Here is a 21,605-nt window from a genome sequence, read left to right as displayed (position 1 = left end):
TTTTATGTGAGAATCTTTATTTGACAAATAAATGCAGTATAAAGTATAACCTTTACAGTAACAATAAAAAGAATTTCAAAAAATCCCAATACCCATCTCCAGCCAAATCTACCATCTCAACATCCTGAGAATAACAATTTGACTAGTACACAGTTTAAGAGCTGAAACATTTTTAAAACATCAAATTTACTTTCTCATTTTAGATGCAGAAATAAGGCTCAAATAGGTTATGGGAACTTATCTCCTAGCCAGTTTAGGCTTTTTTCAAAAATAGCCTGTACTGTGCCCGCCCAATAATCAGTTCAGTGGCAGACAAACCTACCGAGCTGGACAAAATGATAAGAGATCAAAAAGACATGCTCCCTGCCCTTGAAGAGTATGAGTCAAGCAGAGGGGTTCACTCATAACTGTATATATTACTACATTATATCCATGCCTCTTGGAAGGCTATACATTTATTTGCTCAATTATGTGTCCCATCACTGATAAACTTGTCATTGTGAAGAACTGGCACCTTCTTCCATAGGAGTTTCCCTGACCCCAGTCCTGCCTATACCCTAGGACACACTATACCCTAGGATGATTCTTCAATGATCCATCAGGATGCCATTTTCTATTCTCTGGCCCCCTCCTCAATATGTCATGTGGTTCTCCTTTTCATCTCACCAACTATTTAAACTGATGCATTTTTCATGACAGGATACACCCAATCAACTTCTCCAAATTGGGCTTTATTACCTCTACTCAAGATCGCTAACAATTTATCCGATGTCAAAACCTAACAAGTTCTTACTCGACTGTTTCTCAGCATCTGATACTGTGGATTACATGAAAATATTCTCTGTGAGCTTAACTCCAAGACACAAGAATCACTTACTTGACATCTTCACTTTACAGTTCCTACTATATTATTTCTCCCTTGTTAAGGTAAAAATGAAAGTAGTAATATTAATTTCAAGTAATAACCTCTTTATTCTTTCCTGAACCACCTGAGGTCAGGCCTACACACTTTACAAAGTTTTTAGTCAAGTGACAAAGTTCCTGTTGCCTATACAGAGGCTTAAGACGCAGGAAAGCCAATTATCCTACCCACTCAGATTCATATATATTTGCGTAGCACGGTGCTTACTTTGGTTCTAGTTGATGTTGCAGTCCAGTCTGCTCTGATCCAGAACCTTAGGTTCCTTAACTGACTCTGGCCCATTCCCACACCATTTCTCCTTGCCTTATTCCCACAGACTCCAAAGTTCCCTCTAAAGTGCTTCCAACAATCTTAACACCAACTTGATCAGTTTTAAAATTCTCAACTTCAGCCTGGAGCAGAGCATCCTAAAAGTGTTTTTGTCACTGTTTCACAAGTGCATCTGGATATCTAAGATGTAAAAAAACTTATCTGTATTGTAATAGGCCCTAAGGATTCAACCCACCTAAAAGCCTTAAGTTTCTTGATCTAGGGATCCCTGGGTGGCGCAGCGGTTTGGCGCCTGCCTTTGGCTCAGGGCGCGGTCCTGGAGACCCGGGATCGAATCCCACGTCGGGCTCCCGGTGCATGGAGCCTGCTTCTCCCTCTGCCTATGTGTCTGCCCCCCCCCCTCTCTCTCTCTCTCTCTCTCTCTCTGTGTGACTATTGTAAATAAATAAAAATTAAAAAAAAAAAAGTTTCTTGATCTAAATCCTAATCACTTCAGAATAGAATTAAATCCAATACTTGAATTCACAGTGGGATTCATACAAACCTATCCTGTTCTGGGCAGAAATTAGTAATGGCAAACCAACCACTTCCTTTAAAAAACTAGTATGTTTGTTTAACCTGTCATAAATTATCAATCAAACCTCTCTATTACTGAGAAAAGGGAGTCCTATTTCAATACCTACTCAGATTTCTAAGGTTCCTCCCCCTCCACTCATGCCAGGCTTTCTTCTACTTAGATAACACAACTCAGTTTACCTCAAAAACACTTCTTATGGGTGAAATTGTCAAATCTATTGAGAATTTTCAGCATTATCAAAAAATAAAACATGTTTTACACAAAAAAATAGTTGATCAGAAACTTATATTATCTCCATCTGCATGAGTGTAGAAATTATGGCCAAGATCTGGAACCAGCAAAGAGTAGACAAGATAGCAAAGAAGAGCACAGAAGAGAATTCTATAAACACTAACAAAGCTGGCCACACACCGTTAGAGTTAAGGAAACTACACAAGTGACAAACATTAATCAGGTTACCTCAGAGCAAGATTTTGCTTGTTTGGAAACTAGGCTTCCATTATTTTCAGAAGACTTGCGTTTTACAGTTCCGATTCTTGTAGAATTACCTAGAATATTTAAAAAATAGGTAGGTTGGCTTCCCTATTTTTCTTAACATGAAAAGGAGAAAGATGAAAGATAGGAAGGAGAACAAAGGCTTTAATCAAATAATATATCTTACCACATGTCACAAAGTTATCATGTACAACTTCAACATGAATCAGTGATGGATCAACAATTTTCAGTGCTGGAATCTTAAAAATAAATAAAACAAAGATACTAGAAAACTTAAAAATGCTCAGAAACATACCAGAAATGAGCTGTTAACATACAAGGAAGCTTCTTAAAAATAATTTCTTTTAAAAACAATCACTGCATTTCTTTTTTCTACTCTAATATTTTAATATCAAGATAATAGAACTGCTTTAGATCCTATAAGATATAATTCTTTTTTATAATTCTCTTTCTGTCAAGTTATCTTACATGCAATTAGCATCATCTTTTACCTCCTCACAGTTGACTTGCAGAGTTTTCGACGCTGGGTTTCCATTTACAATGGTTGCAGAAAACCACTGAGTAGATGGGTCCAAGCTATATATTTTTACTTCTGAACCAACTAAGTTTTTGTCACCTAAAAAAAAAAGTAGACAACAATAAACATTAAAAGATATTGCTATAAACATGAGAAGACAACATTTTCAGCAAAAAGCTAGAAGAAACTTTTAATTTTAAACTTTTAGGTAAATTAATAGAAAAATGGAGTAAAAAGTAGCAATATATTTATTCCAGCATTTGTATAAGACCAAGTAGTACCAGATAACTCACTGAGCCTTCACTGTCCTGTGCAGAGTTTTAGGGGATCCAAATTCAGGAACCCCAACAGAACTGCTAAGTCTTTATTTATTTATTTATTTATTTATTTATTTATTTATTTATGACAGTCACACAGAGAGAGAGAGAGAGAGAGAGAGGCAGAGACACAGGCAGAGGGAGAAGCAGGCTCCATGCACCGGGAGCCCGACGTGGGATTCGATCCTGGGTCTCCAGGATCGCGCCCTGGGCCAAAGGCCGGCGTTAAACCGCTGCGCCACCCAGGGATCCCAGAACTGCTAAGTCTTATAAAATACTTATGTGACTGTGAAATTGACCAGGAAATTCAGTAACAGTATAAGGGAGATCAGCAGTACCAAATTCGTGTTTTACCAGTTTTATAAGACTGAAATTTCAAACACATCAAATTCCATGTCAAAATACAGCCGAGCTTTTTAAATATCTACCTTACTAGTTTACACATGAGTCCTGAGCTTTCCAAATTTCAGATGCTTTAAAATAAAGTTCATCAATCATCTAGTTGCATGCGGAAAGTAAAAGGAATCTCCAAAAAATTAGAAATCTCAATAGGAGAATGAGGACTCAAATGCAGCTTCTTACAAAGCTAACCATTGGTCAACTCATAAACTATCACCAAAAAATAAACTCCATACCTTGTAAAAGATGGCTTTCATCCAAATGTTTCACAATCAAAGCTTGAAATTCTTTACTGACATTCTGATTATCCATAAGGGAAAGTCGAAGATTGTTTACATCCTGAAAAATGGAAGATCGTTATATTTTAAGGTAACAAAGAGTCGTTTAAATTCTACTGAATGCTTCAATCAGCTTAATGTTAAATACTGTCATTAGCCATTTGATGGCACCAAACCACTGCAACTCCAATGAACTTATTAATAGGTCAAACAGTAGATGTAAGGGAGACTAAAGTGGAGTCACCCTAAGCTAAGAGGATGACAAATACTAAGAGTGGCTCAAAGCACAATTTTAAATACAACACAACTTTGACTATGGAAATATAAGAAAACAAACTAGCTGGTCAACTCATGAGAATTCCCAGGGACAGAAAACACATACATAAAAACACAGTTATGTAGTGTAAATTCACTGAAATTGTTTTTAATGAATCACTTGACACAGATTGATTTAACCTGACTAGAAATGCATTCCAAATGCATTCTTATTTACAAATGGTAAAGGGGGGATGGGAAGGGACAAAACCTGAATGAACAGCCTAGGTTTTCAGCAAACCAGTTTTGAAACACTCAGTTTTTGGCAAGAGCTCCATTTTGGGCACAGTCCCATAGTCTTTTGGCCTTGTGCACACACTAACTTATGATAAATGTATACAGAGACTGTTAATACGAATAGCCTGCCAAACACAAGCTATATAGCACAGAAGCCCTTCTAATACCAGGCCTTTAAGGCTTTTGTGCTACTGTGAAATGGATACATAGTGCTCAAAAATGGTTCATCCATTTCTCCCACTGGGAAGAATAGTGCTTTAGAGATGCTATGCTGGGGGCAGACCTGGTGGCTCAGCGGTTTACGGCCACCTTCAGCCCAGGGCCTGATCCTGGAGACCCAGGATTGAGTCCCACATTGGGCTCCCTGATGGAGCCTGCTTTTCCCTCTGCCTGTGTCTCGGTCTCTCTCTCTCTCTCATGAATAAATAAAATCTTAAAAAAAAAAAAAAAAAGATGCTATGCTGGAAAAATGCATTTCTTATGCCAAATAACATTAGACTTAACCTAGGGTCTTCAGAAGAGCTCAACATTAATTATCAGAATGGCCCGTGTGTGGGTTTTTTTTTCCCTCATGCTGCTGTAATTTAAAAAAAATGTAAATGTGTGCTTTAATTCCTACTAAGAAATAGCATATTAATGGGGAGAGCCACAAATGGCTCTTAAGGTAGAATAATTCTACTCTACCTTGGAGAGTTTGAATGCCAGATAGCTGACTTGAGTACTTTATCTTTTTTTTTAACCACAGATAAATAATTCAAATTCAATCCAAAGAACACACCTTAAGTTTCAATTCCAACTTCTATATATGCTAAATGATTTTCAGGTTCTCTGTGCATTTTTTAGGGCAAGCATGCTACTATAATAATCATATCCCTAAACACAGTTTCATACAGCAGAACCCTGATATAATTATATATATATATATATATATATATATATATATATATATATATATATATAGGAGAATGCACTAAATTTTGGCACTATCATCATCAGTAAAAGTCAAGAGCACACATAACCTTCCTCAACTAATAGTATATTCACATGGATAGCCACAGTGCATCTCCCTGAGAAGAAATAAAAACTGATCTAGATTTTGCCTTTTCAACCTCAGGAAATTTTGACTGAAAGGTTTAGACACACAAAAGATATGAAACAGAACTGTCCAGAAAACAATGGTGAGAAGTAAAAACTACTCTCATGAAGCAAAGTAAGTTATCCGAAAGCCCCTCCACTATGTTCTTTGGTCCTTAAGAGCAAGTCATTCTTTTAAGCTAGGAAAAATATCAATATTCCTACCTAACATCACAAAGGTAACTTGCACCTGAAATTAACTGAAGCAAAAGCACTTTCTTTGTTCTATTTAGTTAAACATTAAAATAAGGTTCAGAACTTTCATGATACAGAAATTAGACTTAAGTAGAGGAAAATCCAGTGCTTTGGGTTTTCCCATACAGGCATACCAATGGCAATGACCATGGGCCCTGAACTGCCTTATGACAAATAAGTGACTTTAAGTTTTGTACAGTCCACAGAAACAAGACAGGTCACCAAATGGAAGTGGGTAAAAGGATGAAGTTTCATAAATTACATCTAAAAGATAAATGTTATTATATGACCAACATTATTCCCAAGGGAATAATCTAGAGATAATCTGTGTGTTCCTTCCCGGTCTTCAGACATTTTCCTAAAGAAAATAACCATATGTAAGCAAGACCCAAGAACCTAAATGTTATGCAGAAAAGGGTGGGAGTTTTGCAAGCCAACTGGAAAAAACACGCACGTGATCTCAATTCTCATCATTTATGGTAGTTATGTTTCACTAAGTCACCACAAACAATGAATTAGTGAATAGTGAACCACTGCCCCTAGTGGAAAAATAGGGTTAGGTTCCTTTGAGCCTCTTGGTCACAGTTTCATTAACCAACCTATACACAACCATGTGTTAAGTGTGTTTCTGTGGAAGACACATTATTTAAATATATACTGCTGCATCATTAACCTGGAAATCACAACCAATAGCATTGTAACTCATGGCTGAATGAAACTTATTTACCATATATATTTCCTCCCTAAGACACATCCTGACCTTACACTTAGGAACACTAGAGAGCACTTCAGCACTATACTTGGTACAGTGAAACCACCACCACCACCCAAAAAAAAAAAAAAAATCACAAAAATTCAACACTAATAAATAGACCTCATAAACCACACTTGTTTACAGAATGAGAGAGGAAACAAGCCAGCAGAATGTCACCTTATTTGACTTCAGCTGGGAACATATGTCAGGTAACTCAAATTTTTTACCACTCTGCCAATGTCTATGAATGACCATGAAAGTGCCTAAGAACTGATTTGGGGGTTACAAATATATTCTAACAAGTAGGCAACTTCCCACATTATACAATACATAAATAATGACTGCCATACATGTGAATGATAGTCAATCTTTCAAAAATTATTTTCATATCATCTAGGTGTTTCCATATATAAATACAGATCATCAACTGTACTACTTCTGAACTTCCAATCCCAAATAGACAATACCAACCCCAATGGCTAACACCAAAGGGTAATGTCTAACAACTAACTGCTAATGAGATGGGTCTATTTCTGTGTTAGGTATTTATCAGAATTAGAGCAATCAACGTCAATACTTTTAGTTCTCATATTAAAAAATTTATATTTCTATCTTTAGAGGTTAATATTTTTTTTTATGCTTTACCTGTATAGGCTTCAGAAGGTCTTTAGAAAGAAATACTCTTTGTTGATCTCCCAGAAAGCGAATAGAGGTTATGGATCCCAAACCAGCTTTGTCCAACAGAGACTTATACACCTAAAACAAAACAAAAGGGTCTGACATCACAACTGCTGTCAGAATAATTCTGAAAATGGTGACTAGCAATTTTCCACATGTGCAGAAAGAGATAAAACCACTAATTTTATTTACTGCTGGCATCTCAATAACAACTACTTATGCAACCACAACGCGATCACACAATTTTTATCCAAAACCATTTAAACCAGATACACATTTGGGAGTCATTAACACATAGGTCTGGGTCCAGAGATACATGACTTCTCCAAAATTTATGCAAAAAACTGTGTGTATACATTTTTTCTGGGGGAGATAGGGCCATGTTTTTGGCAAATTCTTAATAGCTGGGGGAGAGAGGGATACAAAGAGAAAAATACAACTTTAACCAAAATCTATACCACTCAAAAACCTCCAGCAGCTCTTCTCACCCATGGGCAAAATCTTAACTTTGCTAGCACAGTATGCTAGGCCCTTCACAATCTGGTCAGCCTTTCAGCCACCTTCCTAGCCTTTCTGTCTAAATCTTGCCCTTCTACTGTTATGCCCTATGTCTCACAAAACCTGAATTGTCCTCTCCAGACACTATGATCACTCTTATCTACTACATCAGATTTATGATGTGGAAATGGCATAATCATGTACTGACTGCCAGTACTTTCAGAGCCAAAGAATATCATGAGTCAGAGAGAACCTTAGAGATCATGAGGCCAAGACTGGCAACACCTACAGGAGCTAGGCAACAGCCAGATTTTAAGGTATACTTTCCATATTTTAAAAGTAGATGACTAACTCAAACTTTCTTAAAATGTTATGAAAATCAATCCAAATATACATATACATATATATTGTTTCTCACCTCTGACCTAGACATTCCCCCACATTACCTCCAACCCCATTCTTCAAGTGAAGAAACTGAGGGCTGAAAAGTCAAAGGCACAGAGTTACAGGGTTCCTAGCAGGGCTAACAGGAGATTCCTTATCTGTACTATTCTCCAGAGGCCAAATACAGGCATTACATATACATTTCCCTTGTTTCACTCATAATGGATTAAATCCCTGGTCTCATAACCTCAAGTTGTACTCACTATTGCAGGCCACTGAACAACTCGTTCAGAAATTTCAGGAGACTTTCGTTCAGCCAAAACCAAGTTATGCTCTACTAAAAATGCTCTCCTTAGAAGGCTATAGACTTCTATCCATCTTCTCTTTCTCCAAGATTCCCCATCAAACTCCACACACACCTAAACAGAAGTGAAAAAAAGCAGATTCAATTAACAAAAAAAAAAACATGAAAAATACCAAAGTTGAATTATACCATTATTCTACTTGAATCTTTTTTTTAAAGATTTTATTTATTTGAGAGAGAGACACTATAAGGTGGCGGGGAGGCCAGGGAGAGAAGTAGACTCCCCACTGAGCAGGGAGCCCTATGCGAGGCTCGATCCCGGGACCCCGAGATCACAGAAATCATGACCCCAGCAGAAGGCAGACTCAACCTACTGAGCCACCCAGGCGCCCCTCTACTTCAATCTTTTATCTGAATATTTTGTCCCTCTTTCCCACTCTTACTTCCCTTCCCAGTCCACAATAAACCAATCAGACATGTTAATCTAACCATCAAGCTTTGGTTCCCAAATCACTTTGAGAAGCGGCAGTCAAGGCTTTTGGAAGCCAGTCTCTGCCTCAAAAGTAACTTGTAGAAAGCCAAAGAACCCCCATGTAGAAAGTTTTTACACATGTTAGACATCAGGCTTTGAGAATCAAAAGAAAGAAATTTGAAACCTAAAAGAATTACTTATTGCATGTCATTGTAATTCTAAATGACACTGTGGGCTTAAGAAGACCATCCCATCACCATAATCCCTTGTTTTGAATCCCTTTGGTATGCATAGGATTCAGACTTACAAGGCCTAGAAGACAGCACATCCTCAACATCCCTTTGAGTTGAATAAACTGGGAGTTTGGAGTCAAAGTCTACTTTGCTAAATATAGAAACAAATAGTTGATAAACTGACACCAGAGCTAAACTCCCTCAATATTTCTTACTAAAGAGGGTTAGGGTTAGGGTTAGGCTCTCATAATTTCATAGACAACCACACTTCCCTTTCCAAGCTTTAACTTTAAATAAGTTAACTTCCATTCATCTGCAGAACTCAAAAAATATTTTCCTCAAAGAAGCCTTCCCTAACCAAAGAGCTTCCATTCCCCACCAAAGAGAATTCCTCCTTGTTAAATGTACTCAAAGCCCCATACTTTTCCTTCACCATGTACCCACACTTTGTATTATTTATTTGTGGCTAACTGATTGACGTAAGTTCTAATAGGTCAAACTATATGTTTTTATTTACCTTTGTATTTCACTAGTATCCAGTCCCCAGTCAGTACTGAAATACTTGTTGAATGAATAAATTTCCTCTCTGAATTGGCCTCTTACCTTCAGTTACTCTCAGACATTTAGAAGGCAGGACATTCCCAACTGGTATACCACTAGCCCTAATCCCAAATCTTCTCTAATTTTATGACTTTATAAATACCAATCTTTAAAAAAATCAATGAAATTTAAAACCCATCCTTCTCCCCCAACAGTAAAATCTGTGTCCCTTTCAGGTAACTTTCTCTCAGAATATGCATATCTTCTTGGTACGGCAGGCTTTTTAATCTTGCAGTTATCACAGAACCCATATAAATGTGTAAGTACCTATTATGTGACAAGTCCCTGTGTACGCTCTCCTTGGTTCTGTGCATTCCATCCATCACTACGCCCAATCAAATGGTCCTTCACAGAGTTTAGAGACTGTTCATCTTCCTGCCTCCTCAGTCACAGAATACAGGTCTTATGATAGCTCCCCTAAATTAGATAGTCTTTCTGCTCCATATCACATCAACCTCAAACCCAAACTAGCTTTAGATGAGTTTTCCCATCAATGCGGTATAAGAGGAATAAGCATATATAACTACAGCACCAGAGAAATCTGGGTTTGAATCCCAGCTATGCTGAAGCTTTTTTAGGATGATTTTAACCACATAAAATATGTAGCATTACAAAGAAAACCAATTAGCCTGCATGCCAGGTTAAGAACCCTTGCTTAAACCTAAGTTCTTTGAAACTAGTTTTGCTAGCTACAAAATGAAAGTGCTAACACCTACCTCTCACTGAATCATTAGGTAAAATTTTAAGACAAGGTACATAAAGTATCTGGCAAGGAGATTAGGCAGTCTTAAGATTTCAATGGTAATTCAAATCTTAATTTATCAGGGTATCAGTTCAGTTGGGGGAGAGAAGATCCTAAATAAAATTATCCAATATCTATTGAGGGGGGAAAAAAAAGTAAAGGATTAAGAAATCTTCAGTAGCTTTCCCAAACTTAAGCAACATCACAATTCTTATCAAATCTCTATAAAGCTTATGATCAACCCTAAACCAAAATTTAGACAGAGCCCCTTCTTCTTTATATCCCAATTTTTAATAATTCAAAAATTAAGTTTAGCTCCTTAAAAATAACTTAGTTTATGGCTTCAGAGTATTAGATTCCACCGGTCAAAAACTCACTTTAACTTGACTTTTAAAAAAGGTGACTTTTAAAAAATATAATGAAACCAACAAGTTGTGAACTCTCTTCATTCTTTCAAAAGTTTCCTATCATAACCACAAATGTCTCTCCCATTTGTGTCTTGAAGCCTGAGGTTATAAGGGACCCCCCCACCCCCCCCGCAAGGCTCTTAAGCAAAAATTTCTATAAAAAGAACACCAGGGGTGCCTGGGTAGCTCAGTGGGTTAAGCACTGGACTCTTGATTTCGACTCAGGTCATGAACTCGGGGTTTTTTTGTTTTTGTTTTTGTTTTAAAGATTTTTTATTTATTTATTCAGAAAGAGAGAGAGGCAGGCAGAGACACAGGCAGAGGGAGAAGCAGGCTCCACGCAGGGAGCCCGATGTGAGACTTGATCCCGGCTTCCCAGGATCACACCCCAGGCTGTAGGCTGCGCTAAACCGCTGTGCCACTGGGGCTGCCAGAACTCAGAGTTTTGAGATGGAGCCCCACGCTGTGCTCAAGCACTAGGTGTGGAATCTGCTTAATATTCTTTGTCCCTCCTTCTCCCTCTGATCCATTCCCCTCCAAAAGGCACACCAATAAAAAAAATTCAAATTATGGGGAACTAAAGTGACCTGACCAAGCTTCTGCAAGCTTATTGATGTCACTAGTTCTCATTTAAATTGTATTATTCCTGGGTCTCTGGGTGGCTCAGTTGGTTAGGCACTAGCCTTTTGCAGACCCTGAGTCAAGATCCCAAGTCCTGGGATTGAGCCCCACATCATCAGGTTCCCCACTCAGCAGAGAGTATGCTGCTCCCTCTCTCTCTACCTCTCCCTCTGTTCATGTTCTCTCTTGCTCACTCTCAGACAAAGAAAATATTAAAAATAAGTTGTATTATTCCCCCCATGTTCCTTTGGTACACAAAGTAGATGTTATTTATATTGTCTGATTCCAAAGCCCAAAGAGAGGCCGGTTGATTATGATTCGCTACCTACAATTTCCAAACTTGCCATTCTTCTAATAGGACATTTTGTAAATGTGTACTTATTAGCCTATACATATCTGGACTAAATGTTGAATATTTCAAATTAATTATTTCAAGTTAATTTTCCCCAACAGAAAAAATTTTTAATACACAAATATTGTATCTAATCAAGCTAATCTCAAACCTCTCACTCTTAACATACATTAATCTCATCTGAGTATATGATTAGGAAAACCATCAGAAATGCCAAGTAAAATATTTCCAAGTTTAAAAGCAGGCACTTACAGAATGGCATAGTTTTTAGTCAAGTTTTTAATGACTTATCTATTCTGTGCCCAGAACTATAACATAGATTATCACTTATTTCAGTCTCCACAAATGAGGAAATTATTTATGTTTCTATGTCTTCCTACACCGAAATAAAATACTTATCTAAAATCCCAGGGACACCCCCCTCCCCAGGCTCTTATGCAAAAATTTCTATAAAAAGAACAACAGGGGTACCTGGGTAGCATTCAATTATGGGGGTAAACAGACTTTATTACACTGCTAGGAATTTCTCATTTTACATGGTTCGACTGGCAACAGAATCTATCAATATTCATATTCCAATTGTATGCAGGGATGAAAAGGCTAGGCATTGGTCAAGGCACCCAATTGCCAAAAAGGAAATTTTTAACAGCAGAAAATGGTACACAGAAATGGCTAGTACTACTCGTGTGCTAGTTAGGGATATCCCTAAGGACTAAGAAGGAGCAGAAGACTCAAGGATAAGTTTGGTTCAAAGGAAAGGGAATTGGAAGAGACCTAAACAGACAAGCTGGGGAAGAAAGACAGTTCCAGCATGCAAAATGAATGAAGACCCTTGTCTCACTCTTAAGAAGAAAGAATAGGATAAAAAGAGGTTCTAATAACCACACCTAATAAAGATTTGCTGTTATTCCAGGGAAAGAGGATGCCACTGCTCCATCAGATTATTTCTAAAACTGATTTTCAATGTAGGATAATTTTGATTCCTTCCATTTATTCGTCCAAATACTTCAGCAAACACTACATGCCAAGCAGTGTTCTAAGTGCTAAGAATATAAAGGCCCACTAAAGACAGTGCTTTAATCTCACTCTACCTGAATATTAAAAAGCCTGGTGTTTAAAATCTAGAGACAAACTTAGGCAAGTTATTTAACTTCTTCAAGCCTCTTTTTCTAACACTAAAAAATATGGTTTATCATCTAGAATATTTTTCAGAATTAAATAAGGTGCCACATAATAAGCACTTAACCATCATTATGTCTTCACCTTGACTCTCTGTAACCAACAACTAAACATACTGTATCTCAGTGAGTGACTTTGTTATAAACTCTCTCTCAAGGTGAAACAAAGTTAACAAGCCTTGGCCTCATTACATCATCTTCAACTAATAGCAAATCAAACTAGACAAACGTGTACTTCTAACACCAAACCAGTTGCATACAACTGGAATTGTATTCATTTATACTCATCTAGACCCCAGTCTCACTCCAACCTCAAAAACTCAATACCTTAAGCTCAAGTGCAAGCATGGTCTTAAGTTACTAGCTCCTGCCTGCATTTCCCCAAGCACAATTTAGTTCTAGAGTTTTGAAATTCTATGTTTTTGCTAATACAATATGCCCTTAAACTTAAACCATCTACTACTCAATTAAGGAATGTAATGATAAATCATGACTACATAAAAGAAATCAAGTAATTTCCACCTTACATGAAGGCTGAATTTCAAAGTCTGCAGGTAAAGCAAAAATCAATTACAGTTAGAATTGTTCTTGAAATGAAAATCCCTGTTTATCATCAGGTGAGGCACCTTAGTGCAATGGAAAAGACACAGCCAAACCTAAATTCAAATTCTCCCTCCATCACTGGGCAGCTAATTATGCAAATCTGGGCAAGACTCTTTTTCCCAAATCTATTTTTCTCATTCTGCAAATGGGAGTTATTACCACCACCTCAAAGACTGAGGGTGGCAGAAAAGTGGAAATTAAAAAGAATACACAAAAAGGACCTCCTAGATTGCCTTCTTAATCCAACAGGTCTATAATTAGGTCCTGTTGGGGAAGAGAACACCTAGTCTGTCATCATCTGCCAAAGAACTAAAGACTCAAATCTTGTTTCCATTCAAATCAGATAAAAACAAATGCACTAGAAAAATTTTTACTTGGCAGGTGAAATAAACCACAACAACTATGATTGAAATCTGGTACACAAAGCCCACTTTATGGAGAAAGATTATTAGCCTAAAGCAAATAGGTTCGCCCACAAAACTCCATTTGCTGGGAAGAATGAAAAGGAGAAAAACCAAACTCCACAGTGTATGACAGGAGTTCTTTTGTGGCACAGGGAGCATACTGGTAAAGATAGTGGTAACAAAACTCCTGGGTGAGAACACAGGCTATGCCAATTTCTAGGTATGTGACCTTGGTAAGATACTTAATCTCCCCAAGCCAGATATTTTTGTCTGTAAAATACAGCAATATTAGTACCTACTCCCGAAGAGTTGCTGTAAGGATTCATAAGATCATGGCTAGGAAGTATGCCATCAGTATGATACCTGGCATATGGATAAGTGCTCAACAGTCACTCCTTTTCAATATGAAGACAACACAAGCTGAAAACTTTAAAAATGTATGAATACATATTCTTTTCCAACAATCCTTTGCAGACTAAACCTGGTTTTGGCATGTACTGTCACCTTCAAGTGTTCAAATGAATGATGTGTCAGAAATCAACATGTATTCAACTGCCAATGCTAAAACTTCCTCCCAATCTGAATATAGTTTTCAAGAAAAAGCAGTAATGACCAAGTGAAGATGCTGAAACATATCCACTACCCAGGGTGGAAATCTCTTCTGTTCTAACAGGCTTCCTTCAAGTTATCACCACTTTGGAGTCTTTGTTAGGGACCTTTCTCCAGTTATTTTTGCACAAAGGAGTCTTTGTTGGTAGAATAGCTAGCTTCCTTACTGGTTGTTCCCAGACAATCCTTTGCCACCAAAAATTTTCTATTAGACAGTGCAATTAGAATTCCACCTCTTTTTGAAAAGATGTAACTGAAAAAGGTTCTGAGTGTCATTTTGATTAAAAATCACTGTCCACACTTGTACTAGTTTCTCTCCCTCCACCCAAACACCAAAGTGGAATATATTTCAAAGCCATTCCTCTAACACACCATATAAGGGTCGGCTCCACCCCCTGCCCTCCATATATGGTCAAAGCCCACACCTACCTACGGACTCCTCACAGAAAAGACCTGGAACCCACTTCCACCGTGACCCACCGTATACGGACAAGTACCCACCCTAATATGCCAAACAGAACTAAGCTCCTCCCTCTTCATTCACTTCATTTCCAACAAGTCTGAAAGTTTAACAAGTTGGCCGAAGAAATTAAGAGGAACAAACAAACCAACCAACCACCCGAAAGCGCTAGCCATCAATTCTTAATGATTCCTCACGTCATCTATCTACCTGACCAATCTTAATATTCACGATACTCCCCCTTCGGAGGAGTAACCATACAGTCCTATTAGGGCACAGAGCGGGCAACAGCGAAGCGTGTCTGAGCAACCCCAGGGCCGTCATTAAACACAGGCAACTGTAGGCCAAACACACCTCGGTTCTACACAACCATTTCAAAGACTTTCAAGGTCTCGTTTTCTGCACCTTCAGATCAGATGCCAACTTTCTGATCGCCCTTTCAGAAAAGGGGAGAGGGGGGGGCCCCCCGCTGGCTGTCTCGTTACCAAGGTAACTACAAAACGTCCGACAGCTGAGGCCCGGGAGCTGATTTTACCTTCAGGTCCTTCTTGGTAACGTCGGTGTGGGAGACGGCTCGAATGGTCCCCGAGACCCAGGGCCACTCGGCGACGCGCTCCACGTCCCAGCTGTCGTGGCCGCCGTCGCCGCCGTCGGCTGCGGACAGACTGAGGAATCGCTTCCCCACCAATACTGGCCAACTTTCTCCGAGCGTGAGCACCATGGTTTCCACGCCTGCAGGAAGGGCTCCTCCCTGCAAAAATACAAAAACAAAATGCAGTGGGGGCTGCCGGTGGGAGGGGGTCGGGAAAAGAGGACGCGGGGGAAGCGGCGGCGGAGGGGCAGACGGATGGGTCCCAATCCCGCTCGGCTGACGAGACCCCAGGCGGCGGCGGCGGCGGCGGCGGCCGGTGCGAGGGAGGACCCAACACCCGATCTCCACAGGCGTCCTCCCCCGCCCCCCGGGTCCCTCCCCCACCGCAAACACGGGCCCAACCGCCGCGTGACCCTCGTTCTCCCAACTTTCGCTTTCCCAAAACCTTAAACCTAAACGAGGAGGGAGTGAGGGGAGAATTATCTGCAGCCTAAGTGGATTTTAAAGTGTTGCCCCCCCCGCCCCCCCACTCCGGGAAAGAAAAGGCCCGAAGCGAGGGCCCCGTCTGGGGCGGCCGCGTCCCCGCCCCGGGCGGCCCCACGGGAGGGGCCGGCCCGCGGTTCCGCACTTGCCCCGCCGCCCCGCCCCGCCCCGACACGGCGCTCTCCCGGCCGCCGACCCCCGGGCGTCCGTCGCCCCGGCCTGCGCCGCGGCGCGGGGGCGGCGGGGCCGCGGGATCGGCGCCTTCATCTTTCTTCCTCCTCTCCCCTCAGCCGAGGCCGCGGCGCTCTTACCCCGCCTCCTGCCTCCCTGAGTCACCGGCGGCGGCCGCCGTTTCCAGCCGCCCAGCTCTAGCTCTGACTTGGTTCAAGAGCTCTCACAAGACACGCACAGCCTCTCGGGTCCGCCCCCTCGGAGCCGCTTCCGCCGCTCATTGGCCCCGGCCAGGAAGCGGGGCGAGGCTCCTGGGTAAACAACCCGCCGCCATTGGCCGGCCTGGCGCAGGCGGGGCGAGAGAAAAAAACAATTCCTTGGCTGCCTCCTCCCTCTCCCCTCCCCCTTCCGACTCCCGGACGACCCCCATTAGGTTAAAGTACACAGAGCGTAAGCGAGAGATCCCTCCGCCACAGCCATTCTTTCCGTTTGTTGCCTACGGTATGCAAAAGAGTCCCGCGAAATCGCTTATCAACTTTAGGGCCCAGAGGAAAACTGCAGGGGTGCATAGATAAGACTGAATGACGAGCCCCAGAGCTGTATGTGCCTATTGGATTGCTCTTCAGTTGCGTAGGCTGTCGACGGAAGATGGGCTTTCCACTTGGCGGAAGAATCTCACAGGAAAGGGGTGAGGGCGGTGCAGAGTCAGCGGGGGAGGGAAGGGACGGGAACGTGCGGTTTCAAGCGTACTCAGCTAGGGGGAGGAGCCACCGGGCTCTGGAGGCTCTTGCGCAGGCGCTTCGCGAAGCAGAGGCTGGAGTTTGGGCTGCTGGGCGAAATGGCCGCGGGAGGCGCAGGCGCACGTGGTGTTATTCGTGGAACGTCTGAAGTCCGCCATTTTGAAGGAAAAATGAAGAAAGGCATGGAGTCGTTGGGAAATGACGTTCGTTGAATCTAGAGCAAGAGAGGCCATTCAGTACAATGCAGAATGGGATTTTTTTTTTTTATGTAAAGGGAAGAGAAGATATTATGAGTCTTATATAGAAACTGAAAGACTAGATGAAGGCCATAATGATGCAAGAAATAGGAAGAGGTGACTTTGAAGGACAAAGGAGAAAAAAGGTGATTGTGTCTATTGGACCCGAAGTTTTTTGGCTGAATGAAGAAGAAAGAGAATGAAGGAATTGAAGACCCCTTGTTTAATAAAGGCTAGAGCTTGACATGACGTCACATTTAATCCTTAAGATAAATGAAAATTAAGTGAATAACTCAAGGTCCCAGCTTTACAAGTGTGAAACTGGGAATCAGAAGAAGTTCAGAAAGGTTTTCAAGGGGTTATAGATACAGGCTAATTCCAGGTATTGACCTTTAACATATATGTTCTGACTATATGACATTCAATACTTTTTTAAGTCTAAATACAAATTGTAGAATTAAATTGGATTTATAATTCACAGACTATTAGGAAGGGGGGAAATGGAACAAAGAAAACCTATCCAGTCCAAAAAAAGTCAGAAATGAGAGCAAGAAGAGAAAAGGAAACAAGATGGAAGTACAGTAAATAGAAAAAAATAAGACGAGAGAAGTAAGTCCAAACATCAGTATTTACAATAAATATAAATGGGTTAATTTTACTCGTAAATTAAAAAGACACACTGGATTAAAAAAATCCAGCTATAACTTGACTGCAAGCAAGCTCCAACAATGACACAGAAAGCTTGAAAATACTAGGTTAAAAGATGGATATATCAATGTTAATATAATTGAAAAGAAAATCAAAAGAAAAAAGGATCTTTTATATATATATATATGATTTACTTATTTATTTATTCATGGTAGACATAGAGAAAGAGAGAGGCAGAGACACAGGAGCTAGGAGAAGCAGGTTCCATGCAGGGAGCCCGACACGGGACTCATCCTGGACTCTGGGATCGTGCCCTAGGCCAAAGACAGGCACCAAACCACTGAGCCACCCAGGGATCCCTGGATTTTATATTAATAAAGGATAAATTCTACAAATATACACCCGAACTCCTGTCACTCTAAGAACATAGCTAAGACTAAATATTAAAATTATGGGAAATTTTTGACAATTTGTAATAGAAGCAGGAGATACAAATATATAACTACCCCGGAAATAGGTATCTCAGATTTTAAAAATAAGTGGCGGTATGGAGGACTTTGATTACATAATTAACTATTAATTGGAAAAACAATCACTAGGGATGAGTTCTATCAAGGTTCAAAGAGCATATAATTCCTATGTTATACTTGTGATTCCAGGACATAGGAAAGATGGAAAAATATCTGAAGCATTTTATAAAACTTGCAAAACTCTCCTATCAAATCTGGGCCAGGAGAATACAAAAAAGGAAAAGTTTAGGTCAATGAGGCTCATGAACATAGATGGAAAATTTTATATAAAATATCAGCAAACTGGGACATCTGGGTGGCTCAGTGGTTGACCATCTGCTTTTAGCTCAGGTCTGATCTTGGGGACCTCTGATCAAATTCCATATCAGGCTCCCAGTAGGGGGCTTGCTTCTCCCTTTGCCTATGTCTTTGCCTCTCTCTGTGTCTCATGAATAAATAAATAAAATCTTAAAAAAAAAATAAAACTTATCAACAAATTAAAACCAGTATTTTTTAAGTCACCATGATTAATTAGGATTATCATATGAATACAAGGATATTTCAAGATTAGAAAATTACTACAATTCACCAAATCAGGTTAAAAGAGAAAAATCATATGTTCGTTTTAGTAGAGGCTGAAAAGACTAAACATTCCTATCGTACACTGAACTACCTAGAATGTCAGGAATGTTAAGAGACACACATAGTTATACTAATGATTTTTTTAAATAATGTTAAACTTCCCAGAGTCTTATATCTACCCTAGAAAAACATCCACATATGTAAACTAGGAGACATCAACAAGTTTGTTCATTTCAGCATTGTTTGTGGTTGTAAAAACTTCAAAATCTAAATGTACTTCAGTTGGGGAATGAATAAATAAAATGAATACATGGAATGTAATACATCTAATAGAAAGCTGTAGAGCATTTGGAAATGAATTATATTTATGTTCTTTTAGTGAAATATATTTAGATGTACCTATAAGGATAGATTAGCAAAACACATTTTGGATGAAAAAAGAAAGTTGCATTTCATAATATTTGAAAATGTGCACCAATGGTATATATGTTCTATGAAACATATACTTAACCTCATGATAATAGTTGAGGGGCACAGTAGAATTGGGGGTATTGGTCAAAGGTGATTTAGCATTATTTGTAATTCTCTCACTTTTGTAAGGCAGATGTATTCATGTTGCTTTTGAAGGTTAATTTTTTAAAGATTTATTTATTTTAGAGAGAGAGATTGAGTGCATGAACAGGAGGAGGGACAAGGGAAGAGAGAAAACCCACAAGCTTGATCCCAGAACCCTAAGATCATGACCTGAGCCAAAACTGAGTAAGCCGCCCAATCAACTGAGCCACTCAGGCACCCCTGAAAGTTAATTTTCAAGTCCTATGAATGGTTTCTACTACATTAACACCCAAAAGCATTTATGCCAAGTTGTTAAAGCTAATATTAAGAGTGAAAAAGTTGGTGCAATATAAACATTTTTTAAAATCAAAAGAATTGCTATTTCTTTAGCATCTACTGGAACATACAATGAGAAAAAAGGAACTATTGATGATCTTGAAAACTAAAAATACTTAAGAAAAACATAAGGTGAAATCAATAAAACGTATATGAGGAAAACTGTAAGACTTTCCTGACAGGCATAACAGAAGATTTGAAAAGTTCTGTTTCCTTATATGACTTGGTAAAAATGTTGATTCTCCTTAAACTACAATATGATGAAAGAATCAAAATAGAAATATAAAATTGTTGGGAATATATAAGCAGATCCATGCATATATAAAAAATTGGTTTATGATTAATACAGCATTACAAATGAGTGTAAATAAACTAATCAATATATGCTTTAAGTTATATGGATCAAAGAGCTAAATAAAAATTTAGTTATTAAAATTTATTTCCCTTTCCTTCTCTCTTCTCTTTCCCTTCCTCTTCCTGGACATTTCAGTCCTAAAGGCAGTAAGAGTGCAAAGCAAAGTATGACTTCATAAGGACAGGTTGCCTTATATGGAATGATCCAACTAGAAATAGTAAAGAGTAGTAGCCTGGCATGGAGAGGGAGAGCCCAAGTTGGGTGAAAAAGGTAGACACACAGAAGGTGAGCCCAGCAAAGAATATCTAGAGCCCAAGTGAGGTGAGAAGAGCATTCATGAATGGGAGTCACCTAGGGTGATATGTTAGAATCCAATCGGGGTGAAGAGACTACCCACATTGGGAGGAAGCCTGGCACAGGGTATTAGAGCCTAAGGAAAGTGAGGAGAGCATTCACACAGGGACCTGCAAAAGACAGCGAGAAGACCAAGAGAGATGTTTCGAGCAGGAGGAGAACCAGGAGAGAGGGCATCCTGGAAAGAAAGCAGGACAGAATACCAATTTGGAGAACTATTCAGAGAAATCAAAAGATATGCTGAGGTCAAGGCAGATAAAGAACTGAGCAGCAGGTTATTGACACTTCCAACACATATGTTAGCCTGGAGGTATTATCAGAAATCACTTCTACTGGTTAATAAGCTCCAGCATACATATACCTTCCAGTCAAAATCCTGTCACTAACCAGTTGAGTTGACTTTTACCCCAAAGGACATCAGAAGTTTCTTAAAGTCTTTAAGAAAGTTAGCAACTAGTAATATAGAATTCATTTGGATCTTGATTCCTCAACTGCAAAACAATTAGAATACAATATTTCCTGCCTAAATCTCCTTTCCTTGGGCACATGGGTGGCTCAGTTAGTCAAGCATCAGATTGTTGATTTCAGCTCAGATCATGATCTCAGGATCATGAGATTAAGCCCTGCATCAGCTCTGCCCTGGGTGTGGAGCCTATGTAAGATTCTCTCTCCTTCTTTCTCTGCCCCTCTCCCCTACTGCTCATGGATGCACACACACACACACACACACACACACACACTCTCTCTCTCTCTCTCTAAAAATAAATAAATAAAATTTTAAAAATTAAAAAAAACTTCTTTCCTTAAGTAGGACAAGAATGGTGTGTTTATATGAAAATGTAAATATCTTATGCTATTTCTGTTAATGCAGTGCACCTGTGACAATTAATGAAACAAACAGAACATCAGTACTAAGCTCCTTGCTTCTTTTTTATAAGGACTTTTCCTGTTCACTCACATCTAGAGAAATGCACAGACGTTAAGTGAACAGTTTCATTGGTTTTACAAAGGCCTACATCCTTATAACCTACACCCCTAAAAAGATATGGAATAGAGATCAGCCAACTACAACCCACAGGCTAAATCTGG

At 39.5% G+C, this 21,605-nt stretch overlaps 1 protein-coding gene across 3 annotated transcripts in view; it reads right to left on the bottom strand.

The window, feature by feature from the left end:
- KDM3A (lysine demethylase 3A) overlaps positions 1–16,442 on the bottom strand; it is a 56,817-nt gene extending 40,375 nt beyond the window's left edge. For 2 of the 3 annotated variants that reach the window (XR_005987787.1, XM_041754984.1), the window contains exons 1-8: positions 16,342–16,442; positions 15,491–15,706; positions 8,234–8,389; positions 7,056–7,166; positions 3,734–3,836; positions 2,756–2,880; positions 2,431–2,503; positions 2,229–2,317 (exon numbers count right to left, since the gene is read on the bottom strand). Coding sequence is in view for 2 of the 3 variants with exons in the window: in XM_041754984.1 (XP_041610918.1) it covers positions 2,229–2,317; positions 2,431–2,503; positions 2,756–2,880; positions 3,734–3,836; positions 7,056–7,166; positions 8,234–8,389; positions 15,491–15,676 (843 nt within the window). In the remaining variant the exon portion in view is untranslated. Of the gene's footprint in view, positions 1–2,228; positions 2,318–2,430; positions 2,504–2,755; positions 2,881–3,733; positions 3,837–7,055; positions 7,167–8,233; positions 8,390–15,490; positions 16,297–16,341 lie in introns of those variants that run through there. The other variant, XM_041754985.1, reaches the window with a different exon arrangement.
- Positions 16,443–21,605: the final 5,163 nt, after the last annotated feature.

This window comes from Vulpes lagopus, chromosome 5, assembly GCF_018345385.1.
Source record: "Vulpes lagopus strain Blue_001 chromosome 5, ASM1834538v1, whole genome shotgun sequence".
Classification (NCBI taxonomy): domain Eukaryota; kingdom Metazoa; phylum Chordata; class Mammalia; order Carnivora; family Canidae; genus Vulpes; species Vulpes lagopus.
This window is presented reverse-complemented; position numbering and strand designations above follow the sequence as displayed.